The sequence below is a fragment of the Saccopteryx leptura genome, chromosome 10 (genome assembly GCF_036850995.1).
Source record: "Saccopteryx leptura isolate mSacLep1 chromosome 10, mSacLep1_pri_phased_curated, whole genome shotgun sequence".
Classification (NCBI taxonomy): Eukaryota; Metazoa; Chordata; class Mammalia; order Chiroptera; family Emballonuridae; genus Saccopteryx; species Saccopteryx leptura.
The window spans coordinates 81,158,266-81,179,087 of NC_089512.1; the positions used below are offsets into that span (position 1 = coordinate 81,158,266).

At 40.7% G+C, this 20,822-nt stretch overlaps 1 protein-coding gene across 9 annotated transcripts in view; it reads left to right on the top strand.

The window, feature by feature from the left end:
* Positions 1-20,822, top strand: part of CFAP20DC (CFAP20 domain containing) — a 401,527-nt gene that overhangs the window by 291,550 nt on the left and 89,155 nt on the right. For all 9 annotated transcript variants that reach the window (XM_066351161.1, XM_066351160.1, XM_066351167.1 and 6 more), the window contains one exon: positions 7,880-8,083. In XM_066351161.1, coding sequence (XP_066207258.1) covers positions 7,880-8,083 — 204 coding nt within the window. The remainder of the gene's footprint in view (positions 1-7,879; positions 8,084-20,822) is intronic.

Here is a 20,822-nt window from a genome sequence, read left to right on the forward strand (position 1 = left end):
CGCTAGTATAGCCGTCTGGGCTTGGACTTTTATTTTTGGGGAGGTTTTTAATGGTTTTTTCTATTTCTTCTCTACTGATAGGTCTGTTTAGGCTTTCTGCTTCTTCTTGACTCAGTCTAGGAAGGTTGTATTGTTCTAACAATTTATCCATTTCTTCTAGATTGTTGAATTTAGTGGCATAAAGTTTTTCATAGTATTCTACAATAATTCTTTGTATATCTACGGTGTCCATGGTGATTTCTCCTCTTTCATTTTGGATTTTGTTTATATGAGTTTTTCTCTTTTTTCCTTGGTAAGTCTTGCCAAAGGTTTGTCAATTTTGTTGATCTTTTCAAAGTACCAGCTCCTTGTTCTATTAATTTTTTCTATACTTTTCTGTCCTCTATTTCATTTATTTCTGCTCTGATTTTTATTATCTCCTTTATTCGGCTGGTTTTGGGTTTTCTTTGTTCTTCTTTTTCTAGTTCCTTAAGGTGTGAAGTTAAGTGGTTCACTTGGGCTCTCTCTTGTTTGTTCATATATGCCTGAAGTGATATGAACTTCCCTCTTATCACTGCTTTTGCTGCATCCCATATATTCTGATATGTCGTATTGTCATTTTCATTAGTCTGTATATATCTTTTGATCTCTGCACTTATTTCTTCTTTGACCCACTCATTTTTTTAAAAGTATGTTGTTTAGTTTCCACATTTTTGTGGGATTTTTTTGCTCTTTTTTGCAGTTGAATTCTAGTTTCAAGGCTTTATGATCAGAAAATATGCTTGGTAGAACTTCGATTTTTCTGAATTTGCTGATGTTGTTTTTTTGGACCAACATATGGTCAATTCTTGAGAAGGATCCATGTACACTGGAGAAAAATGTATACTCAGTCACTTTGGGATGAAATGTCCTGTAGATGTCTATCATATCCAGGTGCTCTAGTGTTTTGTTTAAGGCCACTATATCTTTGTTGATTCTCTGTTTGGATGACTGATCTAGAGCCGTCAGCGGTGTATTGAGGTCTCCGAGTATGATTGTATTTTTGTCAGTTTTTGTTTTAAGGTCAATAAGTAGCTGTCTTATATATTTTGGTGCTCCTTGGTTTGGTGCATATATATTAAGAGTTGTTATGTCTTCTTGATTCAGTGTCCCCTTAGCCATTATGAAATGGCCATTTTTGTCTCTGAGTACTTTTGCTATCTAGTAGTCAGCATTATCAGATATGAGTATTGCTACGCCTGCTTATTTTTGGATGTTATTTGCTTCGAATATTGTTTTCCAGCCTTTCACTTTGAATTTGTTTTTATCCTTGTTACTTAGATGAGTGTCCCGTAGGCAGCATACGGTTGGATTTTCTTTTTTAATCCGTTCTGCTACTCTGTGCCTTTTTATTGGTGAGTTTAATCCGTTTACATTTAGTGTAATTATTGACACTTGTGGGTTCCCTATTGCCATTTTATAGATTGCTTTCTGTTAGTTTTGTGTCTTGTTTGATCCTTCTCTTTCGTTTTCCTATCTTTTGTTTTTATTTGGTTGTATTCCATACATCTTTCCTCTGTTGCCATCTTTTTTATCTCATGTGCTTCTGTGGTGTTTTTTTCAATGGTGGTTACCTTTAAGTAATGAAAAGGGTTCCTACCCTGTTCATTGTAGCGCACTATTTTGTGAGTACTTTTGCACTCCATCGTCCTTTGCTACGGTTAATCTCCATCCTCTCCCCCCCCCTTTCTTTTTGTTGTTGTTACAGTTTAAATTTGGTTTTATTGTGTTCTTTTTGGAGCTTTTACTTGTGGCTTTGTGTTTTCGTTTTTGTTTTTTTTTGTTCTTTGTATCTGATTGGAGAACCCCCTTTAGTAATTCCTGGAGTGGGGGTTTTCTGATGATAAATTCCCTCATCTTTTCTGTATCTGTGAATGTGTTTATTTCTCCTTCATATTTGAAGGATAGCTTTCATGGGTATAGTATTCATAGCTGAAAGTTCCTCTCTTTCAGGACTTTAAATATTGGGGTCCACTCTCTTCTAGCTTGTAGAGTTTCTGCTGAGAAATCTGATGATAATCTAATGGGCCTTTCTTTATATGTTGTATTCTTCTTTTCCCTGTCTGCCTTGAGAATTTTTTCTTTGCTGTTGGTTTGTGCCAATTTCATTATGATGTGCCTTGGAGTAGGTTTGTTGGGGTTAAGAAAACTCGGTGTTCTGTTTGCTTCTTGAATTTGAGGCTTTAGTTCTTTCCACAGGCTTGGGAAGTTCTCTTCTATTATTTGTTTGAGTATGTTCTTCATTCCATTTTCTCTCTCTTCTCCCTCTGATATACCTATTATTCTTATGTTATTCTTTTTGATGGAGTCAGATATTTCTTGTAGGGCTATCGCATTTTTTTTTATTTTTGAGTCTCTTTCTTCTTCTCTCTGTTGTGCCTCAAGTTGCTTGTCTTCTATTTCACTAATCCTCTCTTCTATCTCATCTGTTCTATTAACTAACTTGTTACCTCATTTTTCAGCTCATGAATTAAGTTTTTCATCTCTGTTTGATTTGTTTTTATAGTTTCAATTTCCTTGGACATATATTCTTTGTGTTCATTGAGTTGTTTTCTGAGCTCCCCAATTTGCCTTTCTGTGTTATCTTGTATATCTCTGAGTATTTTTAGGATTTCTATCTTGAATTCTCTGTCATTTAGCTCCAAGGTTTCCAATACATTAAATTTTTTCTCCATAGATTTTTTCCTCATCTATCTGTGTTACCTCTCTTTCTTTTGTATCCATGATATTCGATTTTCTCTTCCTTAATGGCATCTGAGGGTGGTTTTGTTGATAGTATTAATGGGATTTAATAAAGAATGAAAAGCTAAAAACATAAAAAAACAAAAAGAGTTGTTTTTCTAAAAAAAAATTAATAATGAAATAAAGAAAAATAAAATAAAATAAAAATTTTAAAAAAAAGGAAATTATTCCCTCCCCCTCCTTTTTTCCTCTCCTCTCCTCTCCCCTCTTTCTTGAGAAAATCTTCTGGTGAACTGTGAATTATATTGTACTATATAGAACAAACAATGCCTGTAATGGAGGGCCTGAATTTTAGAGAGGTAATAAAGGGGCAAAAAGAAAAAAGAAGGGTGTATGGACCCGCAGAAAGCAAATAAGGAAAAAATTTGGGTCAAGAATAAAATGATTTGCTTTTAGGTGTTGGTTGACTAAGAGTTATGATGAGAGGAATTAGAGGGAAACATGAAAATGGGGGGACAAATTAAAAAATTACTATTGTATTTAGTGGAACAAGAACTAGATAAAATGGAGAGACAGGGATGGGAGCACTGCTAGTGAGTTAAAAAGGTGAAGTAAAAACCCCCCAAAATGCCACAAACATAAGTTTGAGTCCCAGATAAGATAATTTGTTCGTTATTGAGGATTGAATGAGAGGAGACGTAAAGGAGAAAGGAAGAAAGTAATATAAAGGGAGAAAAGAAAGAGAGAGAGAGAGAAAAAAGGGAACCACTAAAAGAAGAAAAAAGAAAAAAGAGAGAGAGAGAGAGAGTTAAGGGTTTTGGAGTGCAACCCTCATAGAGAGAAAGGAAGAGGAAAGAAAAGATAATGGGAAATGAAACACTTATGGGTAGTGTAGTTCAAGGAGAGGAGAGAGTAAGACCGGCAGAGAGTTAATCGACCAAATTGGAGGAGAAAAAAATATCAAGAATAAAGATAAGAGAAACAAACGAACAAATATAATAAAATGGGATAGGTTATAAAGTCTGTGGATTATTCTTGATTTTGAGAGGTTATCTTCTTGCTTTTTCTTTTCTCTCTCTCTTCCTGGTCGGTGACTCTGTACCTCAGGTTCTGCCCCTTTGGCATGCTCAGGTAGAGGTTTGCAGTTGATAAGTCTCTATGGCGATGTCATGTATTGTGCTTCAGTCTCGTTGGCAGTCGAGGCTCATTATCATTTATAGGCTCCGCCAGTGAGAGAGTCCGTGGTCTTGGAGCCTTTCTCCTAGTCTTTCCTTCCTCAATTAGTAGCCTGATAATCCAGTTATGGGGTTGCTGCTGCCTCTGCCTGGATAGTAAGAGGCTCAAAGAGCTGGCAACTCCCCACTCTATTCCCACTCAGCGCAGGGCTCTGGGTAAGGCTCAGTCAGTCAGAGCTGCTAGCATAATCAGGCGGGGCTTCCACCCACTCAAAGACCTCTGGCTCTGCCACTCTGTCCGGTAACACGGGCAGGTGCCCACTCCCGGGGCACTTGGAGGAAACTCTCGCTCACTATCTGTGCATGCAGACAGGATATCAGGCCGGCAGTCTCACACTCTGAGTGAAACCCCCTCCCGCATGGAAAAGTTCCAGCGTTGGAATTGGCTCTCACACCGTCCCAGTGCGCAGCTTTTTCAAGGCACTGGGGCGGCCCGAGATTCCGCTTTTGACCCACACAAAGGCCTCTGACTCTGCCCCTCTGTGGGATAACATGGGTACACACTACCGAGGCACTCGGAGGAGTCTCTCACTCACTATCTGCGCACGCAGACCAGGATATCAGGCCGGCCGCCTCACCCTCTGAGTGAAACCCCCACCTGCACGGAGAAGTTCCAGCGTTGGAATTAGTTCTCGCTCCGTCCCCGTGCGTGGCTTTCCTAGGGTCCTGGGGCGGTCCGGAGATTCCACTTTCGGCCCACACAAAGGCCTCTGACTTTGCCTCTCTGTGGGATAACACGGGCGCCCACTCCCGGGGCTTTGGAAGGAATCTCTCGCCCACTATCTGCGCACGCTGACCCGGAGATCAGGGAAAATGGCTGCCCCACTTGTCTTTCTTTGTCTGGGTTTGGTGCGAGTGTTAGCTTGTATTGCCCGGGTTGCCACAGGAACAGTTTTTCCTTGGCTTGGATCTCCATGCCACAGCCTGGTTCGGCCATTTGTGCTGCGGCCTGGATCTATTCACCCCCTTTGTCCGCCTTAGTTTCTATATTCTCAGTTCCCAGTGAACGCCGCCCTGTTTAGTTTAGTGAGGAAGGCGGAGCATTTCTTACTCCGTATTTCCTTTGGGGTTTGATTATATATTTAGCCAATTTTTCGCTCGACCATACCTTCAGGTGTATTGCGAAACATCTGGAGGCTCCAAGGATAGGTTTTTCTGTTTCTGGTTGAAGATCTTGTTGAGTTTTGGGAGAGATTTATCGGTATCGCTTCCTACCCTGCCATTACTCTGACGTCATCTCCTCCATTTCTTGACAGAAGAACAGCAGGTCACTTGATCACTATTGAACTCGAAGTCAAGCAATGGCTTGTTTTCACATCTGATTATCAACTACTTTTTTTTTGACATATATTTTATATGCCATAAAATTTACCCTGTTAAGGTGTACGATTCAGGATTTTTTAGTGTATTCACAAAATTATGTAACCATCACCACAACCTAATATCAGAACATTTGCATCACCCCAGAATGAAATCCATGCCCATTAGCAGTCACGTCACATTCCCTCTCTCCCTGCAAGCCACAAATCTGTGTTCTGTCTCTATGAATTTGCATATTTTGGACATTTCCTGTAAATGGAATTCTATAATCTGTGACCTCTTCTCTGGCTTCTTTCACTTAGTATACTATAATGTTTTTAAGGTTTATCCATGTTGTAACATTTATAGCTAAATTATATTCATTGTATGAATAAACAAAAATCCATTCATCAGTTGATAGACATGTGGTTGTTTCCACTTTTGGGCTCTTATGAATAATGCTGCTATGGACATTCATGTACAAGTTTTTATATGAACACATTTTCAGTTCTCTTCATATATACCTAGGACTAAACTGCAGGGCCACATGGCCCATGTTTAACATTTTAAGGAACTGCCAAACTGTTTTCCAAAGTGTCTGCACCCTTTCACATTTCTACGGACAGTATATGAGGATTCCAATTTCTCCATGTCCTCTCCAACACTTGTTACTGTATTATAACAGTCCCAATGGATGTGAATGGCATCTCACTGTGGTGTTGATTGCATTTCACTCATGACAGGGATGTTGAACATCTCTTCTTGTGTTTATTGTCCCCCCAATAATTTCTTTTGAATTTAAATTATTTATATTTCCTTTGTTTTCTTTGCAGTGTTTTTTATTACAAATTTTGTTCCTCTTCTTGTCATATGTGTTGTCCCAAGAACTCTCAAACATGTTAAATACTTATGAACTCTCTTATTAAAGATCATATGGCCTCTCAGGGTGCCAAGCTGCTTAGAGTCATGAACTATAAGAATTTAAGTGAGTTTTCACCAGTAACTTTTCAGAAAATCTCCACATTGTATTACCAGATTGTATAGTTTCATAATTCCCAAATTATGATGAGGATGATACTGTATTAAAAAGATTTTTTTTTTACAGGGACAGAGAAAGAGTCAGAGAGAGGGATAGACAGGGACGAAGAGAGATGAGAAGCATCAATCATCAGTTTTTTGTTGCGTCACCTTAGTTGTTCATTGATTGCTTTCTCATATGTGCCATGACCATGGGCGGGCCTTCAGCAGACCGAGTAACCCCTTGCTGGCGAGCCAGCAACCTTGGGCTCAAGCTGGTGAGCCTTGCTCAAACCAGATGAGCCCACTCTCAAGCTGCCGACCTCGGGGTCTCAAACCAGGGTCATCTGCATCCCAGTCCGACGCTCTATCCACTGCGCACCGCCTGGTCAGGCTAAAAAGATTTTAATGTTCTAGAAATGCCAAGAATCTTTTTCAAAATTATATATATTTTTTATCTTTTACATCCTTATGAGACAGAAGAAGGCAGGGTCTTTCTCAAAGAGTCCTCTGAGAAAGTAATTATAGAGATTAGAATGTCTAAAAAATTCTACAGTTTTGTGGCAAAAAACCATTGTTACAGATGTACAAGAAAATTTCAAGATTGTTTTTGGTTTTGTATTTAAGTTATATGCCAGTGCTGTGTATTCATAATAATGCTCACATATAATGCTAACATTTTAGCAAAGTTGAAATTAGTATTTGTTATCAAATTTGGTTTAGGCTAGAGAGAAAGGAAAGGTTTTGAAAATTACATATGCCAATTTTCTCAGTACAGTAAAAGAATATTTATATTAGCCTCTAAAAATTTATAGTGCTATTCAAAAAAAATGTGCCTGACAGATTACATATGTAGTAAAGTCCGTATCAGTAAAAGTGTTTATTGTATCTGTGAGGTCTTTCTGGCTTTCAGACCTTACACATTCCCATCTGAGGTTCATATTTTATTTGATGGCTTTTAACAGCATTAGTCATTCTCAGTATTACTGTAAGCTGAATGTGTTTGGTCATAATGTTGGCAAGGATGAAATTCATCAATTTCCTTGTAAAAGTGGACATTTTTATGGGAAGCAATTTCTCTTTAAATAAGAAAAAATTCCTTTGAACTATTGTTTATTTAGTCCAAATACTGGTTGAGCATCAGACATGGGAAGTACAGTGGGAGTAAGACAGTCACAGCACCTGCCTTTGCAGAGCTCACAGACCACTGTGAACACCAATGCCAGTTACTAACCATAACTGTGATAGAGGCTAAAAATGAGTACTTGAGGCTTTATGCAAGCCCAGAATGTGGAGGAGCTGACCCAGTTTTCGTGAGTTAGTAGCATATAATTTGGAATCTAAAACCACGTAAGACTTAGCCAGCAGATAGGACACAGGGAACTAGCATGGGCATACAAGTTTGATGCTTAGAGACTTCAGTGAAGCACAGTATGGCTGACATGTCAGGGAAAAGACAAGGTCAGGCAGGTCGGGTAGGCATTGTATAAAGGCATGTTAAGGATGTGGCTCCTGTCATTGAGGAACCACTGAAGGGGTAAGCCGTGGAGTAGCATTTGTTGGTAGCCTATAAAATTAAGAAAGTCCAAATGACCCTTTTCTCTGTCTCTTTTTTCCTCTGTTGTCAGGAGTATGACTGCAGAAACTATCAGCCCAGCCAGATGAGTGAATCCGAGGTGCAAATGCTGGCAAGCCTACAGCGGCAACAGAGTGAAGATCTTGAGGATATGGGGGCTTCCCACGTCCTGAGTGCATCCCAAGTGGACAACTGTCATGTCAGCATAAGTACCAGCAGTGATGACACAACCACCTGGAACTCCTGCCTGCCTCCTGTGAGTCCACTTTGCGTTTTTGTTGATTGCCTTAATGAAGGGCAAGCTTCTTTCTAGCAAAGCCCAGCCTTGCCTGGGACAACCAGGGCCAAAATAAGCACACTCCCTGTGGGAAACTCCCAGGGCTCATTCTGAAACAGCTGTTTAGGTGTGGGGCATTGATTATTTTTTATTGTCTTATTTAACCTCAAATAATATATGTTAATTTTGTGATAATATATAAAATCATAAAGTAAAAAAAAAAAAAAAAAGAATAATTTTACCGTAAATTCTAGGTATGCCATTTCATCTCAGCTCCTAGTACAGGACCTGGCACATAGGAGGGGTCAATATGTATTAAATGAATGAATAAAGAGGAAGAGACTATAGATATATTAAGTATTGCTTGGAGACCAGGTCAGAAAAGAACCTTCTGTAGAAATCAGATGTTTGAAGACTTCCCTGTGCCTAGGGCCATGATCAGCACTGCAGATGCCTCAAGGGCTTACATTTGCTGATATACAGATAGAGCACTTTATTAAATATGGCCCATTACCATCACTATGGACTGACAAAAGAGTTGCAACATATCAAAGTCTTCCTGTTTCTCAGGCAAAGAAACTAAATTCTGGGCCCAACCTTCTGCACTTGGTCAGTATCGGATCGCAGAGCAGAGCCCAGTGTTTTGACTCAGTCTATTCTCCACAAAACTGGGCGGGGCAAAAATAGGTTTACAGTTGTGAATACATGAAACACAGCATTTACTCTTATATTATTATTTATTAATTATTCTGTTATTTTTCATATGAATAACTGAAAACCTACTTTTGCTCTACCCTGTTCTGTCCTCAAGGATCTTCTGGATTAATTAGAAATACAAAGCAGAGACTTCAACAGAACAGTTCTGTGCAGCACAAGAAATATGAGGCAGACTAATAAAATTATTATAATAATAATGGTAATTATTAAGCACCTAGAGATATTTGAAATGTTACTTGACCAGGCCCATAAAACATTTACTGATAAGACCACATTCAACATCAGATCAAGCATATTAAAATGCAGTTTCATTAAAAAAAAAGCTGTGGTACATTTACACAGTGGGATACTACATGGCCGTAAAAAAGAAGAAAATCTTACCTTTTGTGGCAGCATGGATGGACATGGAGATTGTTATGCTAAATGAAGTAAACCAAGCGGGGAGAGACAAATACCATATGATCTCACTTATATGTATGTGGAATCTGATGAAGACAATAAACTGAGGAAGAAAATGGAAACAGAGGCAGGGTCACAAAGAACAGATGGATAGCTGTCAGGGGGCAAGGGGGAGAGGGGGTGAGATCAAAGAAAGTGAAGAGATTAGCCAAAATCATATATATAACACATATATACAGACATCAGGGTAGCAATTCCCAGAGGGGAAGGAGAGGTAGAGGGAGCTAAGGGAAAGAAACGGGGCTGGAAAGAGACTGCATGGGGCATAGAGGGCACGATACAGTGTGTAGAAGGTGTTATATTGAGTAGGATGCTTGAAACCATGTCAATACAATAAATTAAAAATAAAAAATTTAAAAATATACAGTTTCATCCAACAGTGAATATAACTTTGTTACCATGCAGTATTTGAAAGGAAATATAAAACCATGTAACTTTGATTCATATTTATATAAAATATTAAAATAAAATATATAGAGATCGAATTCAAGTGTAGTCAACAGTAGATAACTTATGTATAAAGTATTTCATTAAATATTGATTAATTTTCTCTTTGAATTTTAAAGCTAGTTTTTTTCTAGGTCTTCAACATCTTTGTCACTCTTAGCACTCTCTCTCAGAGCCTCGTACTGGTGTCATCCTTGTTGTCTGATTTACTCCTTCCTGCTCCCCTCTGTGGTAGGCATGAGTGAGTTCCCATTTCCAGATGAGGGAATGGAGGCCCTTGAGCAAAGGGTCAGGTCTAGTGTGGCATGATTCCTGAGTCTGAGCTCCTTACCATCATGATACGGTGACTCAGTTGTCAAATGAGTGCTACCAACATCCAGCAGCAGGTGAGAATTCTGCTCTGGAGAGAACTTACCAGTCTTCACGGAGGAGGAATTCAAAGTGGCTCTAAGGAGATGTGTGGGCAGGAGCAGGGGGATGGTGTTCATTTTTCATTAGTGTTCTTTCTTCTCCCCCTGCCCACCATCCAGTTTCTCTTGTCTTAGTTGTGCTTTCATTACATTGAATGATCAAGCATGCATAATACCTGAGAAGCTTTGGTGCCAAAGAATATCTGTTTACCCACCCAGCAGAAATAACCCTGTGTGCTGGTTACTCAGAGCATCCTTGCAGCCAGAGCTAAAAACAGCAGAGTAAGTCACAGATATTTGCCAATGCAATTTACAGTGTAATTGGAACATTGCCTTCCTTATAAAATATCCCTCAGCAAGCATTTAAACCAAAAGAAAGAGGAGCACAATGGCCTCCTGAATGAGCTCGTTCTGTCTTGAAGAAGCTGGAGACCAACACTACAAAGGGCAAGCTGAGGAATGACTATTTATTTACTGATTATGGACTGAAAAGGCTGAACTCTTGGTGGCCCTGAATACAGTGTTCTCATCACTGTCCTGTTCTGGGGAGGACCGAAGTCTTTATGTGTGACAACTACTCCTCTCCAAAACTAATCGGCCAACAATAACAGCGTGGGTAATGAACTTAATAACCCCTCTATTGGACCAAATGAGAAATTGAAAACAGTCTATTTTTTAGACAGAAAATAATTGAAAAGCTAGCTTTGGTATTCCTAAGATATGTTTATTATTGCATCAAATTCAATTATTTCAATATTGGAACTATCACCAAGTGGAAAATTACATTCCTTAATGAATTTTGCATCTTGTTGCTATAGAGTTTAAATGAAGCAATTTACAAGAAACACTGTGTTCTTTCTGAGAGTGCATGCCTTTCTCTCTAGAAGTTGTACTGGGGCTTTAAAAAAGAAGAAACAAAAGAACTTATAATTTATTTGTCACAATAACATCCTGATTTTCTTGCAGCTCAGTGATGGCCCCACTATCCATGGTGCCATTCAAACCAGCAATTGGAAGACATCTCTCACTCCTTCATTATCTGTAATCAAGTGGTCTCCAAATCCTGAATATCCTGTCTCCTTTTTACCTCCCTCCCTAACTGTGCCGTAATCTTGGCATTTTGTTTTTTATTCAAAATTCTTCAAAAACCTCCTAATACCTCTGTACTTCCAGTCCAAGCACTGTAGCCGGATGGTTAGGAGCAGCTGCTCTGAAGTCATATTGTCAAGATTCACACCCAAGCTATGACCTTGAAAAAAACACTTGGCATTGTATCTGAGATATAATAAGCATTTAATAAATTGAGGTTAGTTGTCATTTTTATTATCATTATTATTCACATTACTGATTTTTCTGAAGCCCAGATCTGATTTTATCTCTTCCCTGCGTAAAGCCCTTTATAACCCCTGTGGCCTCTTTAGTTTGGTCCATGGGCCCCTGATGATCTGAGACTTGCCCCTTCAGCTTATCAGTCACCACTTCCCACCTCTCACTCCATGCTTTAGTCCCAGTTGTGATTCCCTAAATGCACTCTGCACATATCCTTGTACCTTATGCCTATCTATTCCACAAGACTTAGCTCCAAAGCTTTCTGCAGCCCTTCTCAAGGCCTCACCATGAGAGATACACCTTCCTTTTTGCCACAAGAGCCAGCAATACCTCCATTGTGACTCTCACCACAGCCCAGCTTGTCTGTCTCACATTGATGCATCACACATTTTGTTTTGAGTGGTACGGCATGCTGCGTACCACTATGGTGGAGATACAAATCAAGCTTTACCCAGCCTGGAGATGTTCACCAAGTTGGAGGAAAGCAGAGTCCAGCTCACTGTACATCCGGATAGTGAGTGATAATAAAATAAAGAGTTCTGGAGACAAGTGAGAGGGAGCAATTCATTCTTCCCATTGGTTTCACAGAGAAAGCCTCAGTTAAATCAGAGATCAAGAATAAGTGCAAACTCGCCATGTAGAAAGAGAGAAAGGAATCCCAAGTTCCAAAAAGGAGCAGAAGAGAATCTGTGGAGGGGAGAGTGCAGTCTCCCCATTAGCAAGATGACCTCATCTCAGGGCCTTTGCTTCTCCATCACCCTGAACCAGACCTGACCTGAGTGTTCGTGTGTCTCACATCACTGCTGACCTCCACCCAGCAGGCACAGGGAGCTGGCCTGCCATGCTCCAGCTGCACTGTGCAGGTCGCCACACCCTTGCCCCAGGCCACATCAGTCCTGCCACTACCGAGGCTCTTCCCTCTGCCTGGGGACCTTCCATCCTCTTCTCCTGAACACTCCTTGTGGCCCAATTTGAATGTTACTATTTCACGAAAACCCTGTGACCCTCGGCCACTCTGATTTCTTCTCGGGGTCCCCATGACCTTCAGGCTCAATGCTGTCACTTACCACATCAGTTAGCCATCGTTACCAACATCACCCAGGCCCCATGTAAGCCCCGTGAGGGCAGCACCGTGCTGAGCACAGCCTGGCATGAGGTCACACGCAGTCACTGCTGCTTGTTAGTCACTGGTTGAATAATTAACCAATAATATTAAAAGATAAATAAGGTAGCTTTCACCAACATTCCAAAATAAATATGAACGCTTTTTTTTTCTTAAATAAATCCTGAATGATGCAGGCAATATCTTGCATTCAAGATTTGACAAATGGGTATTACATATACCCATAAAGGAAAAATCTCCCTCTGGGCATGGTTTAATGACCAATAGTTTAAAAGGGGGATTTAGGCAGATCACATTCAGTTTAGCATTTTATCTGATTTTACACACTGCAGTCTGAAACCAGAAAGCCCACGCAGAGTAAAATTCCTTTGTGTTGCTACAAGCTAAGATTCCTCAACTCCACTCAGTATCTCTACAGTTCAGAGTCATATGTACTGTTTAACAGGTGTTTAGATATAATACAGTTTAAAACTGTAGTTAAATGTAACCATATGTCTCATAGCAAATTGGCTTTTGTTGGCATCTCATGCTAAGTAAATCAAGGCTACTGAGAAATCTGTTGGCCTTTGACAAATTTTTCAAAGTTTCTAACTTAGAACCAAATTCAATTAAAACCAATACAACTTCTGTGGAAACCAAGCTACAAGTAATCGATTTTGGAGGGTTTGTGTTAGGAGTAGCCCTCATGAAATTTATTCAAAAACTGGGCTACAGGCAGCCTTGGGAGGGGAGCTGGGAGGTGGTTACAATGGATTTTTAACTGAATTTCATTTTGGTGAAGGATTTTGATTGACACTAGCATAAAACCATATCGTGTGTGTGCGTGTGTGTATGTCTTTCTTTTTAAGGAAAAGGAATAGTTATTGATGGAGATAGCTTCATGTGATGACCAAAATATAGACTCTATGACAGCCATCCTGGGCTCATTCCCCAGCTCTGCTATTCACTGGCACAAGCACCTAGCAAAGGGGAATAATAAAGAGCTTCCTGGTGTTGGCGTGGTAAGAACTGAATGAGAGCATAGAATGCATGTGTCCTGCACTAACAGAGCACACTCAGGCTAACTCTGATTGTCTGCTCCCCAAAATTATTCTCCTCAAAGAGCCACTTCAGTGATCAGAGAAGGTTTCTAGAACATTTTCCTTTTTTAAGACCACTGAGGGCTTTAAGGGGGGACAGAATTTTCTATTGTTCTCATTTTAATGTGAGTGTAACATTAGAATCCAGACCAACCCGCTCAGACCTTTACAACTAAATTCTTTCATTATTTCTCTGTCCCACCTCTAACCTAGTGTAAGGTATTTTTCCCCACCGAGAAGGAAGGAAGGAGCCAGAGCCATGAAGTGTGGAATAGTAAAAGGCTTTATTGAATAAAGAGTGTGCATCCCACCTGGGAGGTTCCCTGGCCCCGAGGAAAGATGGAGGCCAAGGAAGTCGCAAGTGGTGACCCGCGTGGGAGATATTTAAAGGGTCCCTAGGGTGGTCTAGATAATATGACGTGGTAAAATCTCACTGGCTGGCAGACGGTTGCTTTTTTCCAAAGGGTTCCTGTGAAGCCTCTCTTGGTGCACTTGATTGTGGGTGGTCCTAGCCAAAGTTCGCAGGTCTGACCTTTCCCATTATCCACCAACCTTACATTCTGACCTTTTGTGTTAAATAGAAAAGGGGCGCCGTTTATTGTCTGGCTACTTCCTGCTGATTGGGGCATCGTGAGGAGGGAGAGATCAGAAGGTGGTGGTTTTGAGGGGTGTCAGGAGGAACATCTGTTTTGCTGTGAGTTGAGAAACTTTGCAGACGCGGGCCTGTAAGGATTTTTAAAAAAGAGGAGTAATAAGGGGATCTGCAGGGCCCAGCCTCTTGGTGAGCTAGAGATGAATGGAGACCAGTGGTTCCAACTGCCAGTGGTCCTGTAAGGAGGTAAGCTTGAGGCAAAACTGCATGTCAGGAGTGGCATAAAAAGGGGAAAGGAAGGGGTCCCATCCACTCCCATAACCGAGACCTGTGAGGGAACTAGAGGTCCAGAGTGTGATGGCAAAACAGAGAAGGTAGCTCCTGTGTCTACAAGAAATGAGATGGACTTACCCACTTGTTGCAGCATACCTGGGTTCTCTGAGTCCAGGCCGTGTCCTAGGAGTTTGAGCAATGCACTCACCTGGCTGGATTGGCCTTCCCATTCAGGTGGCTTCTCCTTCACATAGAGGCACTGAGGAAAAGTCTGTTGCCCAAAGGGGAAATCACTCTGCCAGTGACTGGGCTGCTTGCAGTCAGGGCAGGGCTTAGTGGGCAGCCTCGGGCAGGGGCACTGCTGGGACCAGTGGTCCTGCTTGCCACACTTAAAGCAAGCTGCTGGTGGAATTTCTCTTTGTGGCTTGGATTTGGGTCGGGCACTTCCTGTGCCTTGCCCCTGTTGCTCTGCTGGCCTCAGGGCTGCCACAAGAGCTGGAACATTTGGAACATTACCTTCTGCTGCATGCAGGCCTGGCTAACAGTCTTGGCCTGTTTCTACTAGTTGGGACTGTTAAAAACTTTAAATGCTGTGTTCACAAGTCCCGGATAGGAGTTTGGGGGGGGGGGTTGAGAATAAGAGGAGGGGGGCTCATGCGGAGCCTGGCACCCAGATCTCATAGGAAACACTGGAGCCAAAGGCAGGACAGGATCAGAACTTCCTGCAAGAAAATTGGGGTTGGACGTCCTGAAAACCGGTGTAAGAGCCAATGCCAGGCTGAGAAAGGCCTGACAGAGGAGGGGTTTAAGAACACAGTGGAGAAGGGAAGGGCCCCTGACCAGCAGGGGAGGAGAAAGACAGATGGTAGTGGTGAATAAGAAACAGGTTTTTGCAAAGGGAGGGGAGGGGGCTCTCAGAGGGAAGAGACCCGAGCACAAAAGAGGTCCGCAGAGGGACCAGAGAAGTCCCAAGAGAGGGGTGCCCCCGGGGGTCAGACAGGAGGGAGAGAGAGTTGGGAGTCCACGGAGAAGGAAAGATCAGGAGTGGAGGTTTTAGGTGAGGTTTCTCTGGCCAGAAAAAGGCCTGTGCAGTGGAACAGGCGGCACAGAGATTAAGGACAGGTGCGCGAATAATTAGAAGCCATGAATGTAAGAAATCTCCAATCAGTTCCTAGCTTTTTTGGCGATAGTTAAATTGGTGAGGGTGTTAACACCGAAAGTCCCTTCAGGAGGCTAATTCAGTGGGTTCTGTGGCCTGGCCACAGCAGAGAAGAAGTTTCTTCTTCTTTCAGGAGGGAGATTCCTGTGCCCCCACAGCCGCCCTCAGTCCTCGGAGTGGTCAGATTTGAGTATTAGCGTCCTAAAAACTCAAGGTCTGGCCATGGATAGAAAAGGTAAAGTGGATATGCTCTGGACATCTCCACAAGCACACGCACTCGGAACGGAAAAGACTTCCCTGAGGTAGCTATGGTTTCAGACAGGGAGTCTCGGAGGAAAGACCTGAGGGGAAGGCTGGAGGCAGGGGACTTACCACACTGTGCGCCGAAGTGGGTGGAATGTCGGAGATCCTGGTTCTTTCTCGGAGGGAATGGAAAGAGGAGCAGTCCTTGCGGACTTCAAACTCCTCCCGGGTTTCAGCACCAAAATGTAAGGTATTTTTCCCTGCAGAGAGGGAAGGAAGGGGCCGGAGCCACAAAGTATACAATAACAAAAGGCTTTATTGAGTACAGAGCACGCATCCCGCCTGAAGAGGTTCCCTGGCCCCGAGGAAAGATGGAGGCCAGGGAAGTCGCAAGTGGTGACCTGCGTAGGGGTTATTTAAAGGGTCCCTCTAGGGTGGTCGAGCTGATATGACATGGTGAAATCTCACTGGCTGGCAGATGGTCACTTTTTTCCAAATGGTTTCTGCGAAGCCTCTTTTAGCGCGCTTGGTTGTGGGCAGTCCTAGCCAAAGTTTGCGGGTCTGACCTTTCCCATTATCCACCGACCTTACACCTAGATTCAAGAAAACCATTCCCCATGTGCATGCTGCACTGTAATCAGATGCCCCAAAGCCACCATTCTTTCAGATTAAGAATTCCCATAACCTAATACCAAGTTTAAAAAAAAAACTCATCACATGCATCCATCAAATGGCACACTGTGGAGAGTATTTGGAGAAAAACAAGGCAAGACACACTTAATAAAATTATAAGCATATGGTGAGGTTCTCAGACAAGCTATTTATGGTCTTGAATAACCTTGCAACATTATTGCCATTATCATAGGTTTTTACATAACAACATGAAAATGTTGTCTTTACCTTTTAATATGACAGGATTATCATATTTCCTGTTTCTTTATTTAGCCTTTACTTCTCTCCCTCACCCTCAAATTTCTATCAGCTGGATCATGGAAAAGCAAAGCTTCTTTGTGCTCAGTGATGGTTCATTTTATGTGAATGCGGTTTTCCCTTCAGTAGTGCATAGCAACAGCACCACCAAAAGGGTGAGGTCCTGAGTTTCTATGACCTGTTCTCTTTCTTTGCTCACCGCATATCAGCGTTTTATGTGGTGACTGCTGGCTGCTATGTGTCTGATATATAATAAATAATATATTGGCATTTCAGGCTCTAATAGATCTTAATTTGTTTTGATCTACAGATTCATTTACTTCTCAGCTGGCTTTAGGTATGATAAGTTTTTTTAATCCTCCTTGAACTCAAAAGGTAAGCAGTTGATTGTGCTATGCTGCAGACAAATCAGATGATCAGATGTCTTATGCCACAATAGAAGTGATATACAAAAAGTGATATTAGAGTCAGTGTAATATCTGAGCTGTTACAAGAAAATATTGAAATGTGCAAGTTGTTCTGTGTTTGGTGACTATGAAAGTCACCCCATGAAAGAAACTTTCCTTGTTCTCAAAATATTGTCTATCTTATATTTGTCCCAAATTCAGCAGTGTAGCCAAATTTATTTTCTTTAATTTTAAGTATAGAGTAACATGTAAGAATGTTACAAATGAATTTAATTTATGGTAAGGAGATAATCTTATATATTTCAAATAAATGTATTTCAAGACCACTTTTATTTTTCCTGACATAAACTGGACTGAGTTTCTTGTATTTGTTATTCAAAAAGTTAGGTATTCATCACTCCAGGTGAGCCCCTACCTGGATTAAGCATGACACTCTGGTGGTTAGAGGGTCAACTTTAAAATACGATGGCCTGCCTGACCTATGGTGGCGCAGTGGATAAAGCGTCGACCTGGAACGCTGAGGTCACCAGTTCAAAACCCTGGGCTTGCCTGGTCAAGGCACATATGGGAGTTGATGCTTCCTGCTCCTCCCTCCCCCTTCTCTCTCTCTCTTTCTCACTCACTCTCTCTCCTCTCTAAAAATTAATAAAAGAAAAATTAAAAAAAAATAAAAATAAAAATAAAAATACGATGGCCTGGTTTCAAATTATGGCTCCACTGTTTTCTGGCTGGCATGACCTTGGGTTAACACCCAGTGTTTGAATTACCTCTTCTGTTCAATGGAGTTGTCAATCCTATCTATTTCACTGAATTACCATGAGAGAATATCTGACCAGGATTTAATATAGAGTAAGTTCTCAGGAAATATCAGTTACTGCCATTATCATTATTGTCATGTGTTACTATTTCTTGGCTTCTTCTTATGGTAATCTCTAAATATGGCTGAATTCCAAAATCAGAAAATCAATTTTTTTTAACTGGTGCTTTCAAAAGATGGTACCTACGTAGAAATAGTAGAAAAAGGCTTGCTGCTGTATTTGGGTAGAAACATATCTATTTCCACTTGTGGACAGGGACATCTGGCTTGACAGCCCATAATATTCTCCCCATCCCCGCCTTACCATGGTTAGAGAGCTTTAGAAATCATTAGGCCCATTCTCATGCATTTGGATTTGGGCCTAGGAAAACAAAAAGACCTCATCCAAGTGAAAGGTCTGCCCTTTCAAAGAATGAAAGCAAAGTTATAGGAACTGAAACATCGTGAAAGAGCTCCTTAGCTGCATCATTCCCATAGATGCTTCCTGTCCCTGAGTCTCATTATGAAATTGGGAAACAGGTACAGAGAAAGGGAAATGGGTCACCCACTTTGTATGACACTACAAAGCAAACTTGCATTTTTCCCCAACTGAGTCATTAGCAATTTGGGTTTATAAGTCAGTCTGTAGCCATTACGTGTGTCAATTGGAGTGCTCTGCCATGATATGCTATTATTAAATTTAAGTTGCTTATTGAATAAAATATTTTGGCTAATAACTTTGTCAGTTTTTAATAATACAAATTAAGTTAAGGAATCAAGTATTTAGACCAGGTTACACAGTCTCCAATTACCTTAAGTGAATATTTTTACTTACTTCTCTGTCTATGTCTATAATCCTTACTACTTTGAAAAGTTTCTACTAGTTATTTTTTTTGTTTTCTTACACTTAAAAATCATTATATCTATGAGTCCTTTATTAATTGTGTTCCCTTTTTATTTCTGTGTCATTGGATCTGTTTTATATAAACATGAGCAAAGATGGAAAGGGCTAGTCTGTGTCGTCTGACAGCTGGGTCACAAACAACATAGGATTTTGTAGCCATTTCATTTCTCCAGAGGATGGAGTAAAGCATTTGATATAAGGAAGTTGGGAATAGATATAAATAGAATTAATGGGATAAAATTAAGAAAATAGGAATTTCGCCTGACCTGTGGTGGTGCAGTGGATAAAGCATCGACCTGGAAATGCTGAGGTCACTAGTTCAAAACCCTGGGCTTGCCTGGTCAAGGCACATATGGGAGTTGATGCTTCCAGCTCCTCCCCCTTTCTCTCTCTCTCTGTCTCTCTCTCTTCTCTCCTTCTCTGTCTCTCTCTCCCTCTCTCCTCTCTAAAAATGAATTTAAAAAAAAAGGAATTTGGCTGAATATCAGGACTGATGTTTACAGAGTTATAGAAATGCCTCGGAAAGTACCTAGGTGAGGTCCATTCCCAGGAGACCTGCATGCAACAGCAGTACTGGAGTACTAATGGCAGTATTACTAGGAGTATTTCTGCACCAGTGTGAGTTGGTCTGGAGAACTTGCTAGGCCCTTTGCATACTAAATCATAGAACTAAATTTCACTTGCAAATTGCTAAAAGTCTTATTTCTCTAGTTAGATCAAATATGTCTTATGACATGTTTTTCTTTTCACTGTTCTCCCAGATGTTGTTTCTTATTATTGAAATGGTGATGCGTTAATAGTGATTCAATTACCAAAGTATCTGAGTACATTTAAATTCATGGTGCATCATGGATAGTCAGGCTAAGTGACTGTGATTATCATACAGGGTGTTTGACTCAAGTTAAAGGAACACTTTCAAGACATTATTTACAGGGTAAGACATCTTACTCTAAATAAAGAATTCCCATTACCCATGTCGTTAATATTTAAGGACCCATTATAATAAGGAATATGTGGAATATAAGAACTATGTGTTGTGTATGTCCAGGCACCATGGCTATACTGTTTTTCTCAGTTGGTATAGCACTGTAGGTTCACATTATGGATGATAAAACATTAACACGAGCCCTATTGGGTAAGGAACTAACTGAAGCCCTTTAAATGCAGTTGAAAAATGTATACCAAATTCCAACTCATAATAAAGTGAGAACATTAAAAATGATTTTCATATTACAATTACATGGTTATTAGTCACATAAGAAAAATACTTTGAGCTAATGTTGGAAAAATGGAATTTGTATAGGTGATAATGGAATTTTCTCCTTTTATAGAACAAATGAAAAACATCAGGTTCTAATGGAGTCAAGTTAAGGTTTACACTGGATGTGGTTCTTACATGTGTTTTTTTTTTTAATCAATAAATTTTTATTAATTTTAGTGGGGTGACATCAATAAATCAGGGTACATATATTCAAAGAAAACATGTCCAGGTTATCTTGTCATTCAATTATGTTGCATACCCATCACCCAAAGTCAGATAGATTGTCCTCTATCACCTTCTATCTAGTTTTTTTGTGCCCTTCCCCTTCCCCCTCCCCCTCTCCCTCCTTCCCTCCCACTGCCCCCCGTAACCACCACACTCTTGTCCATGTCTCTTAGTCTCGTCTTTATGTCCCACCAATGTTTAGAATCCTGCAGTTCTTGTTTTTTTCTGAATTACTTATTTCACTCCTTATAATGTTATCAAGATCCCACCATTTTGTTGTAAGTGATCCGATGTCATCATTTCTTATGGCTGAGTAGTATACCATGGTGTATATGTGCCACATCTTCTTTATACAGTCTTCTAT